The 26,311-nt window shown below is 43.8% G+C and overlaps 1 protein-coding gene across 1 annotated transcript in view; it reads left to right on the forward strand.

The window, feature by feature from the left end:
- The window catches only part of si:dkey-178e17.1 (tricarboxylate transport protein B, mitochondrial), a 73,673-nt gene that overhangs the window by 27,138 nt on the left and 20,224 nt on the right, over positions 1-26,311 (forward strand). Inside the window, exons 2-3 of the mRNA XM_034170729.1 lie at positions 20,574-20,681; positions 22,348-22,447. Coding sequence (XP_034026620.1) covers positions 20,574-20,681; positions 22,348-22,447 — 208 coding nt within the window. The remainder of the gene's footprint in view (positions 1-20,573; positions 20,682-22,347; positions 22,448-26,311) is intronic.

Consider the following 26,311-nt stretch of genomic DNA (forward strand, 5'->3'; position numbering starts at 1 on the left):
TGTGGCATGGGAAAGGGAAGTCTGGGATCCCCTGCTGGAACTGTTGCCCCCACGACCCGAACCCGGAGAAGCGGTTGAAGATGAGTGAGTGAGTGATGAGTGAGTTCCAAAATGCTTAGTTGAGTGTTGGTAGAAGGAAAGGTGATGCACCATAGTGGCAAACATACCACCGTCCCAGCTTTTTTGAAACGTGTTAGAGGCATCCATTTCAAAATGAGCAAATATTTGCACAAAAACAATAAAGTCTATCAGTTTGAACATTAAATATATTGTCTTTGTGGTGTATTCAATTGAATATAGGTTTAAGAGGAATTACAAATCATTGTATTCTGTTTTTATTTACATTTTACACAACGTCCCAACTTCATTGGAATTGGGGTTGTAGATGCATCTTCAGTCTGGACTTGAAAGTCCCTACAGAATCGGACTGTTTTATCTCCATAGGGAGATCATTCCACAAAACATGTGCACAATAAGAGAAAGCTCTATGGCCTACAGACTTTTTATTCATCCTTGGGACACAAAGTAGTCCTGCGCCCTGAGAACACAGAGCCCGGGCCGGTATGTAGGGTGTAATTAGGTCATCTACACAGGGAGATGCTAATCCATGAATAATTTTATAGGTTTGTAACAAAACCTTAAAGTCTGACCTCACAGGGACAGGAAGCCAATGAAGAGATGCAAAAATCGGGGTAATGTGGTCAAAATTTCTGCTTCTTGACAAAACTCTGACAGCAGCATTTTGAACCAGTTGGATACCCCTAATGCTGGACTGCGGTAAACCAGAAAATAGAACATTGCAGTTGTCCAGTCTAGAAGAGACTAATGTATTAATCATGGTTTCAGCATCAGCCATAGACAGGATGGGACGAATCGTCACTATGTTTCGCAGGTGGAAGAAAGCAATCCTCGTCATATCTGTAATATGACGGTCAAAGGACAGTGTTCGATCAAAAATCACCCCAAGGGCCCTCACTTTGTCAGTGTGATGTATTACACACAAGCCTAGGTTAAGCATTAGCTGGTCAAACTGATGTCGACGTCTCACTGGACCGAGGACCATCATCATTTCGGTCTTGTCTGAGTTTAACAATAAGAAATTGCTGGATATCCAGCTTTTTATTGATGTAAGGCAATCCTCTAAAGACTTTGTGTATGAGATTACCAGCAGAACTAATCTAAGAAATCTTGGGCTGTAAATGGAGAGCGACTTCCAGGTCGTTGTCCATGAATAAGTGTTGCCACCGTGTCGAACAGCAACTAGGGAGGGTAACATTAGGAATCTACAGCAGGCCACGGAGCAGGTGATTAAAGAATCTGCAAGACTTATGACAAATGTGGGTGTGGAATCCATTAGCTTAGCGGGGAAATTAGTGCAGAAAATCCACTATGGTGATAGTGCAGTTTATCTGCCAGGGAGGGAAATTCAACAAGTTGAGACTGTGGCCTGCTTCCGTAGACGTGTCCATAAAAATCATAGCGGGATATGCTTTGCAAACTTAATACCCATATTAATGCTATATTGGATGATGTTGAATCACTAGCCTATAGCAGTCTGCCTCTCGGTAGGAGGGGTCTGCTAAGGTTTAAATCTCCAGCTTTTGTGGCTTCTGTTTATTCTTCTCTACAAGAGTCAAGACAGAAGTCAGACTACCAGAGCAAGAATTTTAGCTGAGGAAGCTTCTGTGATTTGAAGCGAAACGTCCTCGCATCAAGCAACCCAGTCCAGTCAAAGATTCAAGCGTCTCTACTACTTGTGTATAGTTTAAACTCGGTGCTCAAAACTACACTCAACATGATTGCACCACCTGTGTTGAAACTGCGCTCCCCCAAATCACAGTCACCTTGGTTCAATGATTACCTGCATGACCTCAAGCATAAAGCAAGAGGTCTAGAACGGAAATGGTTCAATCATTCAAAATTAGATGTATTCCACCTTGCGTGGTTTGATGCTATCTTAGACTATAAGCATGCATTACTGGCTACAAAGCGGACCTACTACTCTGATTTTATCAACAAAAACTAGCATAACTCAAAGTTCTTGTTTGACACGGTGGCAACACTTATGCATGGACAACCACCTGTAGTTCGCTGTCCTTTTACAGCACAAGATTTCCTGGATTACTTTGAGAAGACAATAGATGACATTAGGTTGAACATATCCCAGCATGCCTTAACCCAACCACTACACCCTGCTATTGAGGTGGGTGCTACTACTGAGGTGTTACCCAGATTTACAGAATGTGATAGTATCTCTCTAGGCATGCTGACAAAACTCGTAATGTCAACAAAAAGCACAACCTGTTTATTTGATCCTATACCAACAAAACTGTTTAAGGACCTGTGGCCCACTCTTGGGCCGATTGTGCTGGAAATTATTAATCTTTCTTTAACTTCTGTATCTGTTCCTAAATGTTTCAAATCTGCAGTGATTAAACCATTACTTAAGAAACCTAATCTTAGTGTATTGAAAAACTATTGGCCGATATCAAATCTATCATTTTGCTCTAAAATTTGGGAAAAAGTGGTGTCACGGCAGCTTGTAGACGATCTTACTGAGAATAATCTCTTTGAGCCACTGCAGTCTGCTTTTAGAAAATATCATTCCACAGAGACGGCTCTCACTAAAGTGGTGAATGATCTTCTGCTTACAATGGATTCGGACACCACTACGGTTCTGTTGCTGTTAGATCTCAGTGCTGCATTTGATACAGTGGATCATCATATTCTACTTGATAGGCTGGAAAATCATTTTGGGATTACTGGGAGTGCCCTTGCATGTCTGACGTCATACTTGACCAGTCGTTCTCACTGTGTTTTATACAGTAACACTACCTCTAACCTTAGTGACATCACATTTGGGGTTGCACAGGGGTCTCTCTTAGGCCCCCTGCTTTTCTCCCTTTATATAGCACCCCTTGGGCACATATTGTGCTGTTTTGGGATTACCTTTCACTGCTATGCAGATGATACTCAGTTCCCGTTCACATTAAATCCTTGGAAGATTGCCTTGCAGCAGTGAGAAGTTGGATGTCTCGAAACGTCCTACTTTTAAACTCTGATAAGACTGAAATGATGGTTCTTGGTCCAGTGAGACATCGGCATCAATTTGACCAGTTAACACTCAGCCTAGGCTCGTGTGTCGTACATCACACTGACAAAGTGAGGAACCTTGGGGTAATTTTTGATCCTTCGTTGTCCTTTGGGCTCCATATTAGAAATATTACGAGGACTGCTTTCTTCCACCTGTGAAATATAACGAAGATTCGTCCCATCCTGTCTATGGCTGATGAGACCCTGATCCATGCGTTCATCTCTTCTAGATTGGACTACTGCAATGTTCTACTTTCTGGTTCAAAATGCCGCAGCCAGACTTTTGACACGAAGCAGAAAGTTCGACCACATTACACCCATTTTGGCATCTCTTCACTAGCTTCCTGTCCCAGTGAGATCAGATTTTAAGGTTCTGCTACTAACCTATAAAATTATTCATGGTCTGGCACCTCCCTACCTAGCTGGCCTAATTAAACCTTACGAACCGGCCAAGACTTTATGTTCTCAGGGTGCAGGACTACTTTGTGTCACTAGGGTGAATAAGAAGTCTGCGGGTCACAGAGCTTTCTCTTATCATGCCCCTGTTCTGTGGAATGGTCTCCCTGCATCAATAAAACAGATTCTGTGGAGACTTTCAAGTCCAGACTTAAGACGCACTTCTTTTCCCTTTTATATGGCTAGCATACTGGTACAGTTTTGTTTTACACTTTTTACTCTTTTAATTCATGTTATTAGTAATTGGAGCGGGCCGCGGCCTCAACTTTACCTAAATTCTGGGTCTTTTAGTGAAGCTTAGGGCTAGCGGCCGGCGATCACCTTAGTATTTCTTCTGTTTTTCTTGTTTATTAATGCTGGCAAATTATGCAGTATTTTTTGTCTTTCTGATGCCTGATTCTGTTTTTTCCCTGTTTAAGGTGCAGCTCTATCCAGAGATGGGAGCTGTATATGTGTTGGCGACCCTCCTGTCCTGTGCACCAACAGTAATTCTTGTATATTCGTCCGTGAATTGTTCTGTGAATTGTTTCTGTAATTTATGTTTGTAGCATGGCCCAAGCAGAGGGTCACCCCTTTGAGTCTGGTCTGCTTGAGGTTTCTTCCTCAGAGGGGGTTTTTCCTTACCACTGTTGCTCTGGGGGTTGGTAAGGTTAGACCTTACCTGTGTGAAGCGCCTTGAGGCAACTCTTTTGTGATTTGGCACTATATAAAGGAAATAAATTGAAATTGAACTATGAATTATGCTTGTTTTTGTTCATCAAATCAGAGTAGTAGGCCCTTTTTGTAGCCAATAGTGCATGCCTATAGTCTAGAATATACAAGTAATTGTGCCATGCGAGGTGAAATACTTCTAGTTTTGAACTACGCCATTTTCACTCTGGACCTCTGGATTTATGCTTGAGGTCACGCAAGTAATCATGGAACCAAGGCAGGTGTGGGGTTTTTTTTTGGGGGGGGGGGGTTAATGTAGGCGGAGCAATCATGTCCAATGCGGTCATGAGCCCTGAGTTTAGGCTGTCCACAAGACTATCTACTGAATGGTCATTTTCTGAAAGTAATGCTAAGATATCAGGCAGTCTGGCTCCAAGTTCAGTTGTAGCTGACGTGTCGCTGTGACGATAAATAAGCTCCCTGTTCCAGTGAACAAGGTAAAGCGACTGTAAACTTAATAAGTGAGTGATCTGAAACCACTGACACAAGAGTCATGATGTCAATATTTGTGGCAGCGATACCGCAAACAAGGACCAAATCCAGAGTATTTCCACTCATGTGAGTCGAACCCTGAATGCATTGCTGGAGTCCTAATCCATGTGTAATATCCATGAATAATTTGCATAGAGGTTAGAAGGCTTATTTATATGAATGTTGAAGTCACCAACAATCAGAATGTATCTGCACGTGTTGCCAAATTAGAGATAAACTCACCAAATTAATCTAAGAACTCCGAATATGGGCCCGGGGGCCTATATACAGTGACACAATAACATGGTTGATGTTATTCTTCTGACCTTGACTATACGTAGTATCCTGGTCAGAGTAGAGAGTCAAATGTTCAAATTAATTATATTTTAGACCCCCAAGATCCAGTAAGCTAAACACAGATTTATGAATTAAATCAACACCTTAGCCTTGCTTTGTATCAAGAGGGATGTGACCAAATGTGTATGCCAGTGGGCAGACTTCATTTAAGGGAAGGACATCGGTAGGTTTCAGCCAGGTTTCACATAAAACAATCATATCTAGGTGGTGTTCCATAATTAGATCATTTGTCAACCGTGATTTTGAGGACAGTGACCTTATGTTAATGAGAGCCAAACTGAGACCTCATTGCGGTTGCCATTTTGACTATAGGGGTTTGGGGTGGTTCCACAGTAATATATGTAAGATGTCTAAAATTAGGTTTGGGTTTATGAAGTTCCACATCGGCTGAAGGTAGCAGACATGGAATATTTGATGTTGCAGAAACAGCCAGTTGGGCACCCTCATCCAGTGTAGTAATGGGAACTAAATTTGTAAAACATATCCCTCTATGCTCTTTATGGATACGTCTGCGGAAACAGGTCATAGTCTTAACTTGAAAAATTTCCCTTCTTTGTTGGGAGGGTGTAGTGACACGGACCCACAACAGGGTGTGGTAATGAACAGATAATGGATGAGCCAAAAAGTAACAATTTAATGTTGTGAATTGCACAACGGAATACAGACAATTGCAGTTGAGCAGTACAGTCAATCATACACAAGATGACGTGTGGGCAGGCTCGAGGATAGAAGACGTCTGTCCAGAGAAGAGCCGGATCCCACACGGCTTCCACTGCCAACGGATCTGAAGAACACCGGAGCCGCCAAGTCCTGGTCCCAGGTGGCCACCGTCTCCAGCTGTCAGACCAGGTACTGCTGGCAGAAACAGAAACAGTTAATGGTGGGTGTGTGAAGACACACCCAGTAATTGTTCCCTGAGTAGTTCCTCCGGGAGGGAGGAACCTCCATCTCCAGATACGTCACCCGTGCAGCTCCTGTTGGTCTCTTTCCTGGATGGAGTGAGAGGCGAAGAACGTCGTCCTCTCACTGTCCGCCAATCCAGTCTCCGATAGAGCCCGCAGGAACACGGAGACCAATGTATATTTAAACAATGATATCACAGCAGAGAAAGTTACCTTGTTCGGTAGCTGATTTCTCGGCGAGGAGGTGGAGTTGCAGTCCGGCCCTTGTAGTGATGGTGATGAGTGACAGCTGGTGCTGATAAGTGACAGCTGTCACTCACAGCGGCTCCGACGCCCTCTCGTGCTTGGAGCCAGCACTCCAAGCAGGACGCCATCTGGTGGTGGTGGGCCAGCAGTACCTCCTCTTCAGCGGCCCACTCAACAGGACAGGACAGGATGAAGCTCCTCTTCACCCAGGAGTGCTCTTCGGGTCCATAACCCTCCCAGTCCACCAGATACTGGAAATCCCGACCCTTTCGACGGACGTCCAGGAGCCGGCGTACTGTCCACACGGGCTCCCCATCGATGATCCGGGCAGGAGGCGGCGCCGGTCCAGGGGCACACAGTGGTGAGGCATGGCAGGGCTTGAGTCTGGACACATGAAAAACGGGGTGTATCCGCAGTGAAGCTGAAGCTACCAACTTCACTGAGGACTTTGAGTATGGTGAATGGTCCTATGTACCTGTCCTTAGGTTTCTGGGATTCCACCTGGAGGGGGATGTCCTTCGTGGATAGCCAAACCTCCTGCCCTGTCTGGTATGTGGGGCCGGGGAACGCTGGAGGTCTGCATGGGCCTTAGCCCTCGTCCGGGCTCTGAGCAGGGCAGAGCGGACGGTACGCCACACCTGATGACACTTCCTCAGATGGGCCTGGACCGAGGGCACCCCGACCTCTCCCTCCACAAGTGGAAACAATGGGGGCTGGTACCCCAAACACACTTCAAATGGGGAGAGGCCGGTGGCAGATGAAACTTGGCTATTATGAGCGTACTCGATCCAGGCCAGATGGTCACTCCAGGCCGTCGGGTGCGCGGAGGTCACGCAGCGGAGGGCCTGCTCCAATTCCTGGTTCGCCCGCTCTGCCTGTCTGTTCATCTGGGGGTGGTACCCGGACAAGAGACTTACGGTGGCCCCCAGTTCCCTGCAGAAACTCCTCCAGACCTGGGAGGAGAACTGAGGACCACGGTCTGAGACAATGTCCGATGGAATCCCATGCAGATGCACGACGTGGTGGACCAGGAGGTCTACAGTCTCCTGGGCCGTCGGGAGCTTCGGGAGGGCCACGAAGTGGGCGGCCTTGGAGAACCAGTCCATTATCGTGAGGATGGTAGTCATGCCCTGGGATGGCGGGAGGCCCGTGACAAAGTCCAGGCTGATGTGAGACCAGGGGCAATGAGGCACGGGCAGAGGCTGGAGTAGGCCTTGGGTCCTGTGATGGTCGGCTTTGCCCCTGGCGCAGGTGGTGCAGGCCTGGACGTACTCCTGGACGTCGGCTTCCAGAGACGCCCACCAGAAGCGCTTCCGGACCACTGCCACGGTTCTTCGCACCCCTGGGTGGCAGGAGAGTTTAGAACCGTGACAGAAGTCAAGGACTGCAGCCCTGGCCTCTGGTGGGACGTACATCTTGTTCTTGGGTCCAGTCCCTGGGTCCAGGTTCCGTGTCAGGGCCTCCCGGCCGGTCTTCTCCACGTCCCAGGTAAGGGTGGCCACGACAGTGGACTCGGGGATGATGGTTTCCGTTGGGTCTGACAGCTCGGTCCTGACTTCCTCCTCGTGCACCCGGGACAGGGCGTCAGACCGTTGGTTCTTCGTCCCGGGGCGGTATGTGATCTGAAAGTCAAAACGCCCAAAGAACAATGACCAGCGGGCTTGCCTGGGATTCAGACGCTTGGCGGTCCGGATGTACTCCAGGTTCCGATGGTCCGTGAAAACCGTGAATGGTACCAAAGCTCCCTCCAACAGGTGTCTCCACTCCTCCAGAGCCTCCTTCACCGCAAGAAGTCCCCGATTGCCGACATCATAGTTCCTTTCAGCCAGGGTCAACCTGCGGGAAAAGTAGGCACATGGGTGGAGAACCTTGTCGGACTCCCCGCTCTGGGATAGCACAGCTCCTATCCCTGAGTCAGAGGCATCCACTTCGACTATAAACTGGCGTTTTGGATCGGGCTGCACCAGAACTGGCGCAGTCGAAAACCAGCGTTTCAACTCCCTAAACGCGGCTTCGCACTGATCCGACCAGGTGAAGGGGACTTTTGTGGAGGTCAGGGCTGTCAGGGGGCTAACTATCTGACTGTAGCCTTTGATGAACCTCCGGTAAAAATGAGCAAAACCGAGGAACTGCTGTAGTTTCCTACGGTTTGTTGGTTGGGGCCAATCTCTCACTGCCGCAACCTTGGCCGGATCAGGGGCAACGGAGTTGGAGGAGATAATAAACCCCAGGAAGGACAAAGAAGTACGGTGGAACTCGCACTTCTCGCCCTTCACAAACAGCCGGTTCTCCAACAACCGCTGCAGGACCTGACATACATGCGTAACATGAGTCTCAGGATCCGGGGAAAAGATGAGTATATCGTCTAGATATACGAAGACAAACCGATGCAGGAAGTCCCGCAAGACATCATTTACCACAGCTTGGAATGTTGCGGGGGCGTTAGTGAGGCCGAATGGCATGACCAGGTACTCAAAATGACCTAACGGGGTGTTAAATGCCGTCTTCCATTCGTCTCCCTTCCGGATCCGAACCAGGTGATACGCATTCCTAACATCCAGTTTTGTGAAAATTTGGGCTCCATGCAGGGGCGTGAACACTGAATCTAACAGGGGCAGAGGGTATCGGTTGCGAACCGTGATCTCGTTCAGCCCTCTGTAATCAATGCATGGACGGAGTCCGCCGTCTTTCTTGCCCACAAAAAAGAAACCAGCACCCATCGGGGAGGTGGAGTTCCGGATCAACCCGGCAGCTAATGAGTCCCGGATGTAGGTCTCCATTGATTCGCGTTCCGGACATGACAGGTTGTACAGCCTGCTGGACGGGTACTCAGCACCCAGTATCAAATCAATGGCACAATCATACGGATGGTGCGGGGGAAGGGTGAGCGCCAGATCTTTGCTGAAAACTTCAGCAAGATCGTGGTACTCACATGGCACCGCCGTCAGATTGGGGGGGGACTTTAACCTCCTCACTAGCTGTCACACCAGGCGGAACCGAGGATCCTAGACACTCCCGGTGGCAGGTTTCGCTCCACTGAGCCACAACCCCAGACGGCCAATCAATCCGGGGATTGTGCTTTATCATCCAAAGATAACCCAAAATCACACGGGAGGTAGAAGGCGTTACATAAAACACAATCTCCTCCCTGTGATTACCAGACACCACCAATGTCACTGGTTGTGTCTGGTGTGTGATTAATGGAAGAAGGGTGCCATCTAGTGCCCGTACCTTCAATGGTGAAGGTAGAGCCACTAGAGGGAGCCCGACTTCCCTTGCCCATCTGCTGTCCAGCAGATTCCCTTCCGACCCCGTGTCTACCAGTGCTGGGGCGTGAAAGGTCAGATCCCCACTCAGGATTGTAACTGGGATGCGTGCGGATTTGCGGGGTTTCCCCGCGTGCGTGTTATGACCCACCCTTAGCCCAGTCTCTAAGGACGTGTGCTGCTGTTTTGACCATTTGGGGCAGTTTTTCTGCGTGTGCTCGGTTGAGCTGCAGAGAAAACACTCCCCACGGACCAGCCTCCTTTGTCTCTGATCTGATCTTATTTTGGTCCTGCTCGTTTCCCTAACAACGGCAGCAGGGGGAGCTGTCGTCACGTGGAGTGCCCTGGCTGTGGAGCGTGGGGAAGGCTTGTGCCTGACCACGCCCTTCGTCTCGCTCCCGTCGGTGTTCTGTTAATCGGTTGTCTAACCGTTTAACCAGGTCAATAAGCCCGTCTAAATCCTGCGGCTCATCCTTCGCCACCAGGTGCTCCTTAAAGACCAGAGACAGTCCGTTTACAAAGGCGGCGCGGAGTGCAACAGCATTCCAGCCGGCTCGCGCTGCCGCGATGCGGAAGTCGACTGCATACTTAGCTGCGCTCCGGCACCCCTGTCTTATCGACAGCAGCACACTTGAAGCGGTCTCGCCTCTATGAGGGTGGTCGAACACCTGTCTGAACTCCCTCACAAACCCAGTATATGTCGTTAGGAGCCGTGAATTCTGCTCCCAGAGCGCCGTAGCCCAGGCGTGTGCCTCTCCACGAAGCAAATTTATTACGTAAGCCACCCGGCTGGCATCTGACTCGTACATGACCCTGACGCTGTGAAAAGACGAGCGAGCACTGCATTAAGAAGTCCGCACACGTCTCGACACAGCCTCCGTACGGCTCCGGAGGGCTTATGTAAGTGCTTCAGGGGATGGTGGGGGGGGTTGTTGAACGACCAGCGGAATGTCAGATTCAAGCCTCCGGTCAGCAGGAGGAGGTGCTGCAGCAGTGCCCTGAGCACGCGCTTCCACCTGGGCGGTGAGAGCCTCCATCCTCCGATTGAGAGGAGGATGGAGGCATTCTGAGGATGGAGAACATTCTGCTCAGTGACCAAGTCCAACCGAGCAGTGAAAGCGGTAAAGATTTGCTGCAGCTCACCTAACACACCTCCTGCTGACGCCTGTTCACCTCGCTCTTCCATTGGCTGTTCAAGCGATGGTTGACGCCCCTCGGGATCCATGATGCTGGCTGAGAAATCCTGTTGGCTCGAGGATAGAAGACGTCTGTCCAGAGAAGAGCCGGATCCCACATGGCTTCCACTGCCAATGGATCTGAAGAACACTGGAGCTGCCAAGTCCTGGTCCCAGGTGGCCACCGTCTCCAGCTGTCAGACCAGGTACTGCTGGCAGAAACAGAAACAGTTAATGGTGGGTGTGTGAAGACACACCCAGTAATTGTTCCCTGAGTAGTTCCTCCGGGAGGGAGAACCTCCACCTCCAGATACAACGTCAACCGTGCAGCTTCTGTTGGTCTCTTTCCTGGATGGAGTGAGAGGCGAAGAACGTCGTCCTCTCACTGTCCGCCAATCCAGTCTCCGATAGAGCCCGCAGGAACACGGCTGCACACAGACTAATGTATATTTAAACAATGATATCACAGCAGAGAAAGTTACCTTGTTCGGTAGCTGATTTCTCGGCGAGGAGGTGGAGTTGCAGTCCGGCACAGTGATGGTGATGAGTGACAGCTGGTGCTGATAAGTGACAGCTGTCACTCCCAGCGGCTCCGATGCCCTCTCGAGCTTGGAGCCCGCACTCCAAGCAGGGCGCCATCTGGTGGTGGTGGGCCAGCAGTACCTCCTCTTCAGCGGCCCACACAACATTCTTGGCACATATACTACACTGTCGCCATAGTGGAAGTCCTGCACTTCCTACTGAGAGATGTTTTTTGTGTGTGTGTTTTGGAGCTGTGAAAATTTTAAAAAGCTTGAAACATTTTAGTTTATATGTAACAAGACTAGAATATATTCAGTGATGCCGGTAACTCTAATCTGACCACTTTTTTTAGTAACGAGTAATCTAACGCGTTAATCTTTCCAAATCAGTAATCAGATTAAAGTTACTTCTCCATGTCACTGTGCGTTACTATTATTTTTCATTGTGGGTCGATAACAGCATTAAACTTGGTCTATGGGCAGGAGGTCGGGGTTCGACTGAACTGCCCACTTTAAGCGAGCTGTGAGCTTTTAATCCGCGGTTTTTTGCAGCTGCTCGACTCGTCCTCACCTCTTAAAGCGCGGTGATCAGCACACCTGCACTGAACTTTACAAAGACATTTTTATACTTTTTTTCCTTCTTTATTTAGAATTCTGAGCTGAGCCGCTCTGTATCGTCTCATTAAAAACAGCTGATCCTCCGCGACGCGTCAACAACTAACACTATTTTCCACTCAAATGCACCTAAACTCTCTTTCTGAGGACCACATGATGTGAAAACGCAATAAAACTTTCTTACCTGTAAATCTGGTCATGTTTTCTGCATAAATAAATGTTATCCATTATTTGTGCTCAAACGCCAAAGCAGGGGCGAATCTAGATGGAATGGGGGCGTGGGGCAAGGATGTGCCCCCCCACAACACCCCTAGATTAAAGGTGCAATTTTGAAGCCGTTTTTTACTACAACTAATATTGCTTAAAATAATAATAATTTCGACAAGTAAAATGTTTAGAGAGAATTTAAATGTTAGAAAAATGTTAGAATTTAATAGTTACCTTTATAAACAATGTAGGCTCGAAATTGCAAGTTTTACTGTTGCAGTGCTGTCAACAGTTAAATATGAGGTCAAGAAAGACGTCTTTATTTTACTTTTTATAAAACAAGTATTTATTTTCATTGAAGTCAAGAAAGGGTGACTATAAAGTGAGTTTTGGCAAAACAGGTATCATTGTCATGTTGAGGTGGCAGAGGGTTGTTGTCGGCAGCTGGGAAAAGTAACTAAAAAAGTAACTAGTAATCTAACTTAGTTACTTTTACAATTGAGTAATCAGTAAAGTAACTAAGTTACTTTTACAATTGAGTAATCAGTAAAGTAACTAAGTTACTTTTTCAAAGTAACTGTGGCAACACTGAATATATTACATTTTGATTTTCTGAAATAACTAACAAAAAATATCGAACTTTCCCACCATATTTTATTTTTATTTTTTACGTCCACCAAGGATGTAATATAATCATCAGCATTTATTTATTTCTCTGTCTGTCTGTCTGTTAGTAGGATTATGTCAAAACTACTGCGCGTATTTTGACGAAATTTTCAACAGATACTTATTAGGCCATGGAAGAACCCATTAAATTTTGGAGGTGATCTGAATCCAGATTCTGAATCAAGATTTCACTTTATATAGGCTTTAAAGGATTACATCAAAACTACTTCACGGATTCTCAGAAAATTTGCACGACAGATAGATATTAGGGCATGGAAAACTCCACTGAATTTTGGAGGTCATCAGAAATCTCTGATTGCTCTTGTTTTAGATGCACCATATATCAAAGATATGCAAAGGCATTGATTTCATGTGATAAGAAGAAGAGCTGTATGAGGAGACAGGAAGGAAAATGAAATAAAGTCTCTCCTTTATTTTTTTTATTTAATTGTGACGATAAAGAATGATAGCTAATTTATGAATGGGTGACAGCTACACTGGAGTTATTTAAGGTTTTGTAGGTCTCTGTTGCTGTGTGGGCTACAGCGACAACGTGTGGATTAGTTGCTTGACAGACGTGTTTAACGATGGATCATGTGCTGTGTCTGTTTCTGCGTCACTGCTTCTTATTGGTTGGTCTCAAGTGGGCATGTAGTCTTGGCAGAAAAGGGATGAATGAGATTTATTCTTCAGTCCTCCCAGGGACACACTGACCCACAAAGTTGGGTTCAGGATGGTGGTAAAGGTCATGTGATTCTTTATAGATCTTGCCTGTCCATCCTTTTTCTGATACTTTGTACCAGGATTATCAGAGGCTTAATTCACGTATGCATGTGACCGCGTGAATGTCACGGTTCAGCTTTTGGTACAATTACAGAGGCAATCCTTAGTGTGTCATCACATTAAGGGTGTGAAACTTTCAATATCTCAAGGTTCAGTTCAATTCCAATTTATGGGGTCATGATTCGCTTCAAAATAGATTTTTTTATTCTAAATCACTTCAGTACATAGAGCTGCTAGGCATTATGTTGTTCTGGACATTTCCTTGAGGAAATCTAAAAAACAAAATGTCACAATTAAGTCATCAGAAAACTTTGACTCCAGTGCACTGCAAGTACTTTATCTTATTTGTCACCAACCATAGCTTATTGGAGTTATGTACTCCATCATATATTTTGAGGTTTTTAACAATGACTGTATGTAGTCGATAACTGATTGTCAAATAAAGCACAATTCAATAGTATCTCAACGATATCTAACCCCTCGTCCATGTCATGACACCTGGGAAACCGATAAAGTAGGAAATTGTCTGTTGGAGTGCAATACGGTGGGGACCTTGTGTGTCTCGTGGCCACTACGGTAGCCATGAAGGCCCAACGGGAACCTTGAACATGAGATGGCTAATGGGGGCCTGGGAAAAGAAGTAGTCATTGGCGAATCAGGCAGAGGAGGTGGTGGCTTCTAACCCAACGGCTGTGAAGGTGGATAAAGGCTGCAGCAGGTTCTCAGACCCCAGTCGTCTGGGATTTTCCAGCCATTGGACCAGGCTAAGGATCTGTCAAGGACTGTGTGTTTGTTGGCGTGCAATAACATTTCTTTTCTACACTGCACTGCACACCCACAGGTCTTTCGGTGATCGGCAAAGAGTGACAGCAGCAGGGTTGTGAATCTGGAATCTGGTTGTGAATCATCAGACCTTTGGAAGAAGCAGGAGGATTTTTCAGTAGCTGCATCTTAGATTGAGCAGCCCTGTTTAGGATCCACTCTACTCACCTTGAACAGGGACCCCCCCCTAGGTGCCCTAAACACTGTCTGCGTCACCGTAACCTGTCTGGATTACTGCATCCAGAAGGTCACCAGATCTGGTGCAGAACAACAAAAACACAAGTGATTAAATTTGGTAGCTGGAACATATGACCTTGATGGACAACAAAAATTTTGGCCCCACCAGAAATGTGAACAGCTCTCATCCCACATGAACTTCAGAAACTAGACCTCAACATTGTCACCTTGAGTGAAACATGAAAACCAGGAGAAGGACAGCTACAGGAGGAGCAAGGGGGCTACACTTTCATCTGGAAAGGGCTTCCTGAGGAGAAACAAAGGAGTCATGGCATCAGTTTTGCCATCAAGAACTCTCTCCTTGAAAAACTGACTTAACTCCCAATGGTGTCAGTGAATGACTGACACTCTGTCTCCAACTTGTGAGCAAACGCCATGCCACCATCATCAGTGCTTATACACCAACACTTGACGCTGACCATGAAGAGGAAGAAACCTTCTACACCAAACTGGACACCAGTCTATCTCCTATCCCTGCAACCTCCAGCAGACCAGACACAGAGGCCCGACCCACTGCTTAGGCCATTCTAACAGTTAGTGTTTTTACAGATTGTACAAAAGTTTCTTTACCAAGAGAAGAAACAGAAGAGCAACAAAAACAGAGTCCTTCATTGAAGATACAGTAGTCCATCTTGGGCTGATAAGTGGCACTAGCGTGTTGCTTGTGGGGATCTGTGATTGAAGCCATACATATGCATGCAGAGGCCTCTTGGCTATTACAATATAGATGAGTTGGTGTGCTAATACTGTCATGACTAAACGGTTAGGTAAGCTGCTTCTAGTTGCCTCTGAATAAGCAAAAAAAAAAAAAAAAAAAAAATCAGAAGTGTTTCATAGTATGGAGAAGATCCCTACAGAGGTACATATGGCTCAGTATAATGGCTGAACAGCTTCTGGTTTGTGATCTTAGCTAGCCATGCTAAGTTATCAGATTTAAAAGAATTCTGTCCTACTGAAGCTTAAGGTGTTCTAAAAAATCATTGTAGTTTGTAAGAAATTCTAAATGGCACAAATACAGATTTTTTTTTATTTTTGGTAATTATTAATTGATTATTGAAGCAGCTTATTGAAGCATTACTGAGCAGATGCGCTTGCTAGCTACCTAGCTGAGAACGGTTTCCATGCAAATTTGTTTACAAAATCATTAAAAATGGAAAAATGATTTCTTTGATGTCTTCATGGAACTGTTTCTAATCTAAATATGACACAGCACTCACCAGTGTTTTATCACCGACCCAGTGCTCAGGTTGTGTTCATACTTTTTATCGAAATATATCATACACAGTCAGAACATCTTAGGGTCACTGTGTAATTAGTTCTAGTATACAGTACACATTGTTTAATTTTAATTTATCGCTAAATGTTTATGGCAGATTAATAAATGCTTTTGCTTTCATATCACTCCACAGGTTGCCTGAGGAGATATTTTTGTTTGAAGGTTTCGTTTGGGACCCTATGTGTCTCCATGTGGTGGTTGTGAACTGTCTTGCTCACACAGTGAGCTTGCCTTGTTTTTGTCATTGAGTTAATGGAGGGTCTTGGCCTGCATAATGGAACCACTCCTTGCCAGCAGAGCGGATAATTTAATTAGTGTCAGCCTTCTATCGTGACTCCTTCCCTCATTACTCATCTGTATTGTGCTTTAGCCTTCCTTTTGGAAACTTGCCCTCATCTACATCATTTGTGGCTGCTTCCACCAGACACTCGAAGCTTAATACATTGATTTGAAACGGTTGCATTTTTGTAGTCATATGCTAAGGCAAACTAAGGCAAAGCCTTGGACTGAACATCGATGTAGGCTGATGTAAATATATCATGTTGATTGTGTGTGATACGCCATAGTTCAGAATTGCTTGGGTGTGTGAAGGTCTTGAGATGAAGGTACTTTAAATAGACTGACACGATTTGTTAATGATAAACTATTGTAGGCATTAATGGTACATACATATGGGTTTATTAAAGGTATTCATGAAAATAATCATTGCTAAGTAGAATATCAAGAACAAAAAAGTGTATTCTCGAGATTGATAGATTTATTGACTGATATATGTAACTAACAACAACAGTAAATAATATGTTTATGTCGCCAACATTAATGAGCCAAGCTCCTCACCATGTCATTTAGGTCCCTCAGACTTTTTTCAGTAAAATGGTTCTGGGGAGCATTAGCATGGCTAAAACCTTTCAGCTTATGGGGGTGCTTTGCCTCCCCCCCCCCCCCCAAACCAGGGCCCTCTTGACACCCTATCATTTAAAGCATTTTTCTTTATTTGCCTCTCGCATGCCTGGAAGTTCCTCACCATCTAACCGTGTCATTTAGGTCCTTCAGACTTTTTTACAGTATAATTTTTTTGGGAAGCATTATCATGGTTAAAACCCTTCAGCCTCAACCAGGGCTCTCTTGACACCCCCCCCCCCCCCATTTTAAGAATACAAAACACACATACAATAAAGTTAAAACAGCACATACAAACAAAACATATCACAGCACCACAAGGTATTAAAAGCCAGCTTATTTTTTGTTGTTGTTTTTGCTTAAATTTAAATAGTCTGGGCACTACCCACAGCTTACTTTGAAATCCAGGACACGTTTTTGGTCTATTGACATCCAGGCTCTCAGTCTGTGAGGATTTAGCAACATGCTTCGCAAAGCCGGCGACTGATCTGACGCAGAAGCAAACCAGAAGTGATGTTCCACAACTGAATCAATTGTCTCAAATGCTATTTTAGATCACATCTTGTGACTTTCGGTTCTAGGAGTCCTTAAGATGGATGAGGTGGACACTGATATGACACAGAAGCAACCCAGAAGTGGCGTTCCGCGACCGAATGTTTTTTTTTTTGTTTGTTTTTTTTGCTGCAACTGAATCAGTTGTTCCCCAATGCTATTTTAGATCACATCATGTGACCTTCATTTCTAGGGGTCCTTAAGTGTATGAGGAGGACAGTGATATGACACAGAAACAAACTGGAGGTGATTATGATGCAGAAGCAAACCGGAAGTGATGTCATCGCGACCAGGTCCTCATGGCAGATGAAACGGATGGCAGGGCACACGTGACCATTCAAAATGGCGGTGCCCAATGTTCTAGGAGTCCTCATGGTGGATGACGCGGATGGCCCATTTGGATTTATTTATTTATTCGATGTTCGGTATAAATGTATCGGGTCAGGACTGGGAGCATGTGCTGGTGCTCCCTGTTGCCACATCCACCACACCACAGAACTGCCTTTTGTGCTGGATAGCAACCACTATGGCAGACAACTGGTCCATCCCCACATCTTGAAAGTAACCAGCTATCTGCCACAGCCAGGTGAAATGTGGGGATACTCTTGATCTTCTCCAGCAGCTATGGTCTTCAACATGAAGGCTACTGTGTGCTGGATCATGGACAGAGAAATGCATCACATGGCCAAAATGACATAGCTGATGTTCCCGCACCCTTCTAGTGAAATTCATCGAACTGTCAATAAGTAACTGCTCGTTTAATACATAGATATTCCTGTCATACACAAAGATCCTCTGAGGAGATATAATACCAAACACATCCAGCCATTGCCTTAGGTCACTGGTTATGGTTTAAGTTTTAGATCCCATGCAGTAAGCCACGAAGCACCAAAGCCCTCATTTATCAAACTGTGCAACGAAAAGGTTCTAAATTCTGTCATATAAACAGCATTTAGTGTATGTATAAGTTCAAGAACACCCATACTGATCAAATGCCATTAGTACGCACATCAGTAAGTATCAGCTGTTGAGAAATCCCACACGTTTTAAACCACCATGCTAGTGCACGTTCATGGTCATATGCATTCATACTCATCATGCTCTCAGACTGCAGGCTTACTTGTAGTTCCTAGGGTTTGTAAGAGTAGAATGGGAGGCAGAGCCTTCAGCTTTCAGGCTCCTCTCCTGTGGAACCAGCTCCCAATTCAGATCAGGGAGACAGACACCCTCTCTACTTTTAAGATTAGGCTTAAAACTTTCCTTTTTGCTAAAGCTTATAGTTAGGGCTGGATCAGGTGACCCTGAACCATCCCTTAGTTATGCTGCTATAGATGTAGACTGCTGGGGGGTTCCCATGATGCACTGTTTCTTTCTCTTTTTGCTCTGTATGCACCACTCTGCATTTAATCATTAGTGATCGATCTCTGCTCCCCTCCACAGCATGTCTTTTTCCTGGTTCTCTCCCTCAGCCCCCACCAGTCCCAGCAGAAGACTGCCCCTCCCTGAGCCTGGTTCTGCTGGAGGTTTCTTCCTGTTAAAAGGGAGTTTTTCCTTCCCACTGTAGCCAAGTGCTTGCTCACAGGGGGTCGTTTTGACCGTTGGGGTTTTACATAATTATTGTATGGCCTTGCCTTACAATATAAAGCGCCTTGGGGCAACTGTTTGTTGTGATTTGGCGCTATATAAAAAAATTGATTGATTGATTGATTGATTCAGAGATGCCGTCATGGTAACAAAATATGTTTGTTGCTTATGTTCCTTACCAGAATAATGGGGTAAGAAAATGAAGAAAATCAACTTTTATGAAATGGAGATTGGGGTACTTGTGTGTGGTCACAACATTGGAACAACAACAACAACAACAAAAAAGTATACAAAAAATTAATAAAATAAATATGCCCCTAGGGAAAACTACCCATTGCCAGTAGTTTTGAAGCCAACCATTCATAATGACCATTCAGTCATGATGTCATGTTGTTTCTTAATTTAAACATCAAAATCACTCATGGACATAATTTTAAGAAGCTTTAACACACTCACCACAACAACAATTATAAAATGTTGAAATTAACAGAATACGTAGACAATTATTTATCATTACAGTTGTCACAATCTTTTTCACTCCTGTGACGTCACCACGCTCCTGTCTTTATGAAGATAAAATCTCTCCTAATGAAATGAGTGAAAATAATATGGGCACATTTTTAATGTAAGATTGCAGGAGGGAAACTATTTCATTCATCCTTGTAGTAACAGCTGGAGAGTGAGGTCCTCGTTGATGGTAAAGGTCTTTATTTATTTTTATTTAATTTAAATGATGAGGTTAAAAGCTGCTGTTTTAGTTCACACACACAACATAATTAGTAATTGTGTAATTAATTGAAGATAACAAAGGACATATGTGGATGAGGCTGCATATTGTGATGACAGCAATGCTTCTGAGTGGCAGTTTCTGCCACTAGCTGCTGTGTGTACACATGGTCAGAGATGTGTGCATATTTATACACATTTCTAAGTGTTAGTACAAGTTAATAAATTCCATACTTTTTGTGGAAATGTTTGTGCGCATGGTTTAAGCACAGCTCTATGCAAACGGTTCATAAATGTGGCCCCAGAACCTGAAAGACTTGGGTCTTCATTTTCCTGCAAAGATATCTGGATCGCCAGACACCTCTGTTCAATCCACCTCCTGTCTCCATAAGCTCTTCCCAGGTGTCTCCCAAACTCAAACTCTAATGTCCCAGAAACATGAATGTCACTGCTGAGAGAAGTGAATGTCTACAAGTTCAACACTTTGACCACATACAGGTATACTTCTGAGTCCAGGAAGTCATCAAAGACGTGAATCTTGGGACAATTGCAAATCCAGACTCCTTTCTCAACTACTAAAGTTCTGCCAGCAGGGTATCTATCCTTTGTTTCCGCAAACCTCAAAACATACAATGTACAGCATTATCTGCTGAATAAACCAGTTTGAAGAGCAGCAAAAATTCCTTGCACATCTCGTATCCTTCCCTCAAACAAGCACGTTCATCATGTCAGCTCTCTGATGCTGAAATGGTCCATGCTGTCTCACTCAGCAACATCAGGGCTTTTAATGTTTATGGGGGAGAAGCAATTTGTGGACTCACTGTAATGGTCCATGATGTAATGTGTCTCCTTGTAATTCGCTGCAGCCATGCAGACACATTCAGGAATACGTAAAAAAGATGCACAACCACAGAACATCTCTTTCTCACTGGTGCCAGTTTTATTCATATGAAGTCTTTATGTTCTTCATATTAATGAACATCTGCTGTGGATTTTTGTCCTTCCAGGTGGAATTGCAGGTGGCATTGAGATCTGCATCACCTTCCCCACAGAATATGTGAAGACCCAGTTACAGCTGGATGAGAAAGCCAACCCACCCAAATATAAAGGAATCGGTGAGTTTACGTTCCATCTATCCATCGTTTCTGTTTCATCCCGTCTCTCTCAGGAGCTCATTATCTAATTACCCATCTTCCACAGATACATCACAGAGTCTGGCAGGCTGTCACTGTTACTTGTTTATACAACTTAGACCAATGAATTCATGCACCACACTGTATACACACACACACACACACACACACACACACACACACACACACACACACACACACACACACACACACACACACACACACACACACACACACACACACACACACACACACACACACACATTCTGCTCTTGCTGGCTGGCCCTCTGAGGATCAGAGACCATGCTAATGAGCATTCAATACAGCTGTTGCTTTTCCTGCAAAGTTGTGCTTTTGCCAGAAATGCAGAAGATGCACTGCTGGACTGACAACTCCAAAAACCCAGAAAAGTTTAAAAAACAACAAAAACACCCAAATAAAACACACACACACACACACACACACACACACATATATATATATATATATATATATATATATATATATATATATATATGCACATAAGTAAGTAAGATTTATTTATATAGCACCTTTCAAGATAGAAATCACAAAGTGCTTCACATAAGAACAAAGAAATTAAAAGCAGCAGAAACATAGAATCATAAAACTAGGTAAAAGCCAGCCTATACAAAAGGGTCTTTAGCTTCACTTTAAATGTTTTAACAGAGTCCACGGAGCGTAGGTCCAAAGGCAGTGCATTCCACATTTTAGGTGCCACCACCTCGAAAGCACAGTCTCCCCTGGTCTTCAGTCTTGTCCTAGGCACAACCAATAGGCCCAGGTCCGAAGACCTCAGAGACCTGCTTGTCACATATGGATGTAATAGCTCGGTGATATAAGATGGCATTTGACCATGCAGAGCTCTAAAAGTCAGTACTAGAATTTTAAATAATATAACTAACACATAACTGGTACTCATGGTGCTTGTGCATGCTAAAAATAATGGTAAGAATATTTCATGAGGTGAAGGATGAAATGTTTCATTTAAAGAGGCGACATGCAAGTAGCACACATCGTGGTCTCCCTCATTCAGTGCTCATTCAACACAAAATCATTCCTCTATGGCCTTGCCTTACAATATAAAGCGCCTTGGGGCAACTGTTTGTTGTGATTTGGCGCTATATAAATGAAAATAAATTAAAAAGTTGAATTGAAATTCCAACATTATGTGCTTATTTTAATACAACTATTGTTTATTTAATACAACAAAATCAACAAACGGCAAAAAAGTTTAGCAGGACTAATGCTAATCAATCACGGTTCTACTAAAGATTCACCCGCATGCGTCAGTGTGACACATGCTTTCGGGGATAACCTTATACAACATTATATAAAGACTATAACTTTACTAAAATAAGGAAACAGTGCTGCAACACAATCACAGCATTTACCAATTATGAACACTGCAGCCAGAATAAATATGCATCATATAGAAGGACCCTGTAACACGTTTCTCTGTATTTTCCCAATAATTGCACTAAGGAAATGTTACTGATTCAACAGATTATAGGCAAATTTATTGGCTGTGAACAGTAGTGATTTCATCTTAAATGTGAATCGTGTGTAACCCTACAGTGCATTAATGATGACGTTTGGCTATTTTGTGTGTGTTTGTGATGTTTTCCAGCTGACTGTGTGAAGCAGACAGTACAGGGTCACGGTGTCAAAGGACTGTACAGAGGACTCAGCTCACTCCTCTACGGCTCCATTCCAAAATCTGCAGTCAGGTTTGTGTCCACACCCTCAAAGAGTACTGATATACTCAAGTTGAAGTTATAAACTGTAACTTGAGTAACTGTCAGAGTTAAGTGAATACAAGGTAAGAACCACGTACCTCCTTTTTACTTATTCCGTAGGCATCATGTATGTGCTTGTCTGTAAATGATACATTTTGGCAGGGGAATATGAATCTGACACCTCTCCATGAAAATTCAGTAAGGTATATCTTATATATTATATTCCAATTCTAAGGTGGAACTATGCCAGTATACAAAGGTATATCTAAAAAGGAAGAGTAAAATAGGAGAGTAGAAAAGAGTAGAGTAGAGCCACTTAGCTGCCTGGTCTTGAGAACCAGGGATGGTAGGTTAAAAGCTTTTTTTATCCCATGGGAACTCTCCCTACCCACCCAAGCAGCTCAAGAAAAAGGTATATATAATATAATAAGTAATAAGACATAAGAAGGATAAGACATCACAGGAGAAGATTGTTATCAAACACAAAGGAACCAACTATTTTGTAAGCTACGATGAACGTTGCTAAGGCCGGCTAGATAAGTTAACGTTAGCTGTTAGGTATAACTAATTGTACCCCACTCCTCCAATATTTACTTAAATATAATAATATTAAAAAGGGGGAACAAGAAAAAGTAAAGCACGTAGAAATGTATATGGAGGCATAAGTACATATATTTGAAGAAAAGAGGAAAACGGCGGGCGTTTTAATCACCAAACCTGCAGCTGTAAGCATTACACATCTTTCTGTTTCTTCTTCTTCTGCTATATTTTTAACACAGTATTCAGTATCTCCGCCCTCGTGTGGGAACACATGTAATTACAGCTGATCATCCCAGTAACCACTTAAAGCTTTAAACATTAAACTGGCATATATATATATATATATATATATATATATATATATATATATATATATATATATATATATATATATATATATATATATATATATATATATATATATATAGTGAATGAGGGTGAGGCAGCCTATTGGATAATTAATAGCTAATAGACTAAGCTATAATTGTAGCAGTATAACTGTATAAACAAAGGCTCAGCTATAATATGTTATAGGTTTTATCTAAAGTTTACCCTATTTGCTAGGTTATGGTTAGCTAATCTAGGTAGAAGAAATTCCATCTTCTACATGTTTTTTAATGGGAACCCCAAACTTAGATATTATTTCCTGATGTCTATTAGAAAATCTTTTGAACTGAAGAACCAATTTGTTATACAGAAACCCTTGTTTAACTAATCTACTAGTAAGTTTATGATGTCTAGTAGAAAAACATTTAAGTTTTTCCTCAGTTGCTCATTGAAACACTGTAAATGGTGAGAGAGTGTTTCATGAAAAAATGTGTGCAGTACTCATGTAGAGCTGGAGGTGGACGTTAATGTTTGCCTTTTATGTCATCTGACTAATGTGTGACTTTTTTTTTTTGTTTTGTCAAAATTTGTGGAGCAGATGTCAGATTCTGACACCTGACATTTTTTTATTGAACTTCTGACTGCGTTGATGTGGACAACAGCAGTATTGTTTGCGTCAGTAAGATAAAAAAAAATCATCAGACGATTACTGTACTGTCGAATCACTATAAAAATAACATTTTTACGAGGTCTGTTAGAAAAGTATCCGACCTTTTTATTTTTTGCAAAAACCATATGGATTTGAATCACGTGTGATTGCATCAGCCAAGCTTGAACCTTCGTGCGCATGCGTGAGTTTTTTCCCGCCTGTCGGTTGCGTCATTCACCTGTGAGCAGGCTTTGAGTGAGCACTGGTCCTCCCCCCTCGTTGGATTTTCATTGTGAGGAAAATGTCTGAACGGCTGGAGCAGCGCTGCATCAAATTTTTCCAGAAACTGTGAGAGACAGCCAGGTGGACACCATTTGGAAAATTCATATGGCTTTCAGGGATGATTTTATGGGCATCACAGAGATTAAGGAGTGGTACAGCCGGTTTAAAGACGGCCCACAATGGCAGAGGGCACGCCGCGCTTCGAGCGGCGATCGACAGGCTGAAATGACCAGATCATTTCCAAACTGAATGCTGTGTTGATCTGGGACGTTGTCTGACTACCAGAGAAATGGCAGAAAAGGTGGACATCAGCACTTTTCCGGCACATTCCACTGTTAAAGAAGATTTTGTCATGAAAACAGGAGCGGAGGAATTCGCCACGGAGCCGCTAATGGCGCGGAATGAAAGCACCTCCGTGTTGGTCTCACAGGACATGTGACATGCCCAGATCTTCGACAATTTCCCGGATACTCACTCGACTGAAAAGCCACCCAAAGCTGTCTGAATCTTCCGAATTGTGGAAGAGCTGGGCATGTCCCGTGAGACTTCCAACACGGAGGTGCTTTTTGTTCTGCGCCATTACGCGGCTCCATCCTGACGTGCGAATTGCGCCGAACGTCTTTCATTACAGAATCTCCTGTAACAGTGTAATGTGCCGAAAAAGTGCTATGTCCACCTCTCTTGCCATTTCTCTGGTAGTCAGACGACGTCCCGGATCAACACAGCCTTCACTTTGGAAATGATCTGGTCGTTTCAGCCTGTCGATGGCCGCTCGAAGCGCGGCGCGCCCTCAGCCGCTGTGGGCCGTCTTTAATCCGGTTGTAATGCTCCTTAATCTGTGTGATACCCATAAGATCTTCACCAAAAGCCATCTGAATTTTCCGAATGGTTTCCACCTGGCTGTCTCACATAGTTTCTGAAAAAAATGTTGATGCAGCAAAGCGGCAGTTGCTCGGTCATTTTCCTGACAATAAAAATCTGCCGAGGGGGGTGTAGGGGGCTGGGCCACTCCTCCCACAAAGCGTGCTCACAGGCGAATGACGCAACCGACAGGCGTAAAAAAACGCACGCATGCGCACGAAGGTTCAAACTTGGCTGATGCAATCACACGTGATTCAAATCCATATGGTTTTTGCAAAAAATTAAAAGATCGGATACTTTTCTAACAGACCTCGTATAGTGTATAGCAGAATCAAAGCACTCTGGGTGCACTGGAATGATTTTTGATATCCAGATGAATGGATATTTGGCTGTATTTTTCATTGTTATTATTAACAAAATATTTCTGGCCTGGTGGCGTCAGGATAGTGAGAGCTGTAGCAACAGCGATACTGTGTAGGGGAAACAGGAGGTGGTTTGACACATTACATCATCATTATGTGAGACGTCAGTGTTCATTGTCATGATGTCATCAGATGATTTGATGCCCTCCTCAGGCTGTTGAGAAAATTCCTACCTGTAAGGTCTCCATTTATTAATCACATTTATTAATCCCATTCAAAAAAAAAAAAAAATCTGGAAGGTGGTCATATATAGTCTCAGACACAAAGTTAACTAATATGACTTGAAGCAATGAACTGTGCCTATGATGATTTTGCAGAGGTGCAGGGGGGTGGATAAGACATTTAATTTTATTTTATTTAATTAGCTTATAATGCACCAAATCACAGCAAAAGCCATCTCAAGGCGCCTTACATAAAACAAGTCAACATAAAATTGAATAAATAATTAAAAATGAATAAAAAATTCAAATACATAAATAAAAACAGAAGTAAAAGAATAAAACAAATAAAAATAAAAACTATCCATAATAAGAGAATAAAAACAGTTTTTGAGTCTTGACTTAAAAATGTCCACAGACTCAGACTGCCTCACGGTCGCAGGAAGACTGTTCCACAGGGTGGGTGCACGATACGATACGAGAAGACATAAGAGAAGATTCTTCCATCGCTGCCTTAGTGGAGAAAATATGACATGAAATAGATGATAATTGTGAAGAGCAACAAAATATTCCACAACTTGATTTTTTTAATTTTTTTTTTTACTGTAGCACTGTG

This window comes from Thalassophryne amazonica, chromosome 5 (genome assembly GCF_902500255.1).
Source record: "Thalassophryne amazonica chromosome 5, fThaAma1.1, whole genome shotgun sequence".
NCBI classification, from domain to species: domain Eukaryota; kingdom Metazoa; phylum Chordata; class Actinopteri; order Batrachoidiformes; family Batrachoididae; genus Thalassophryne; species Thalassophryne amazonica.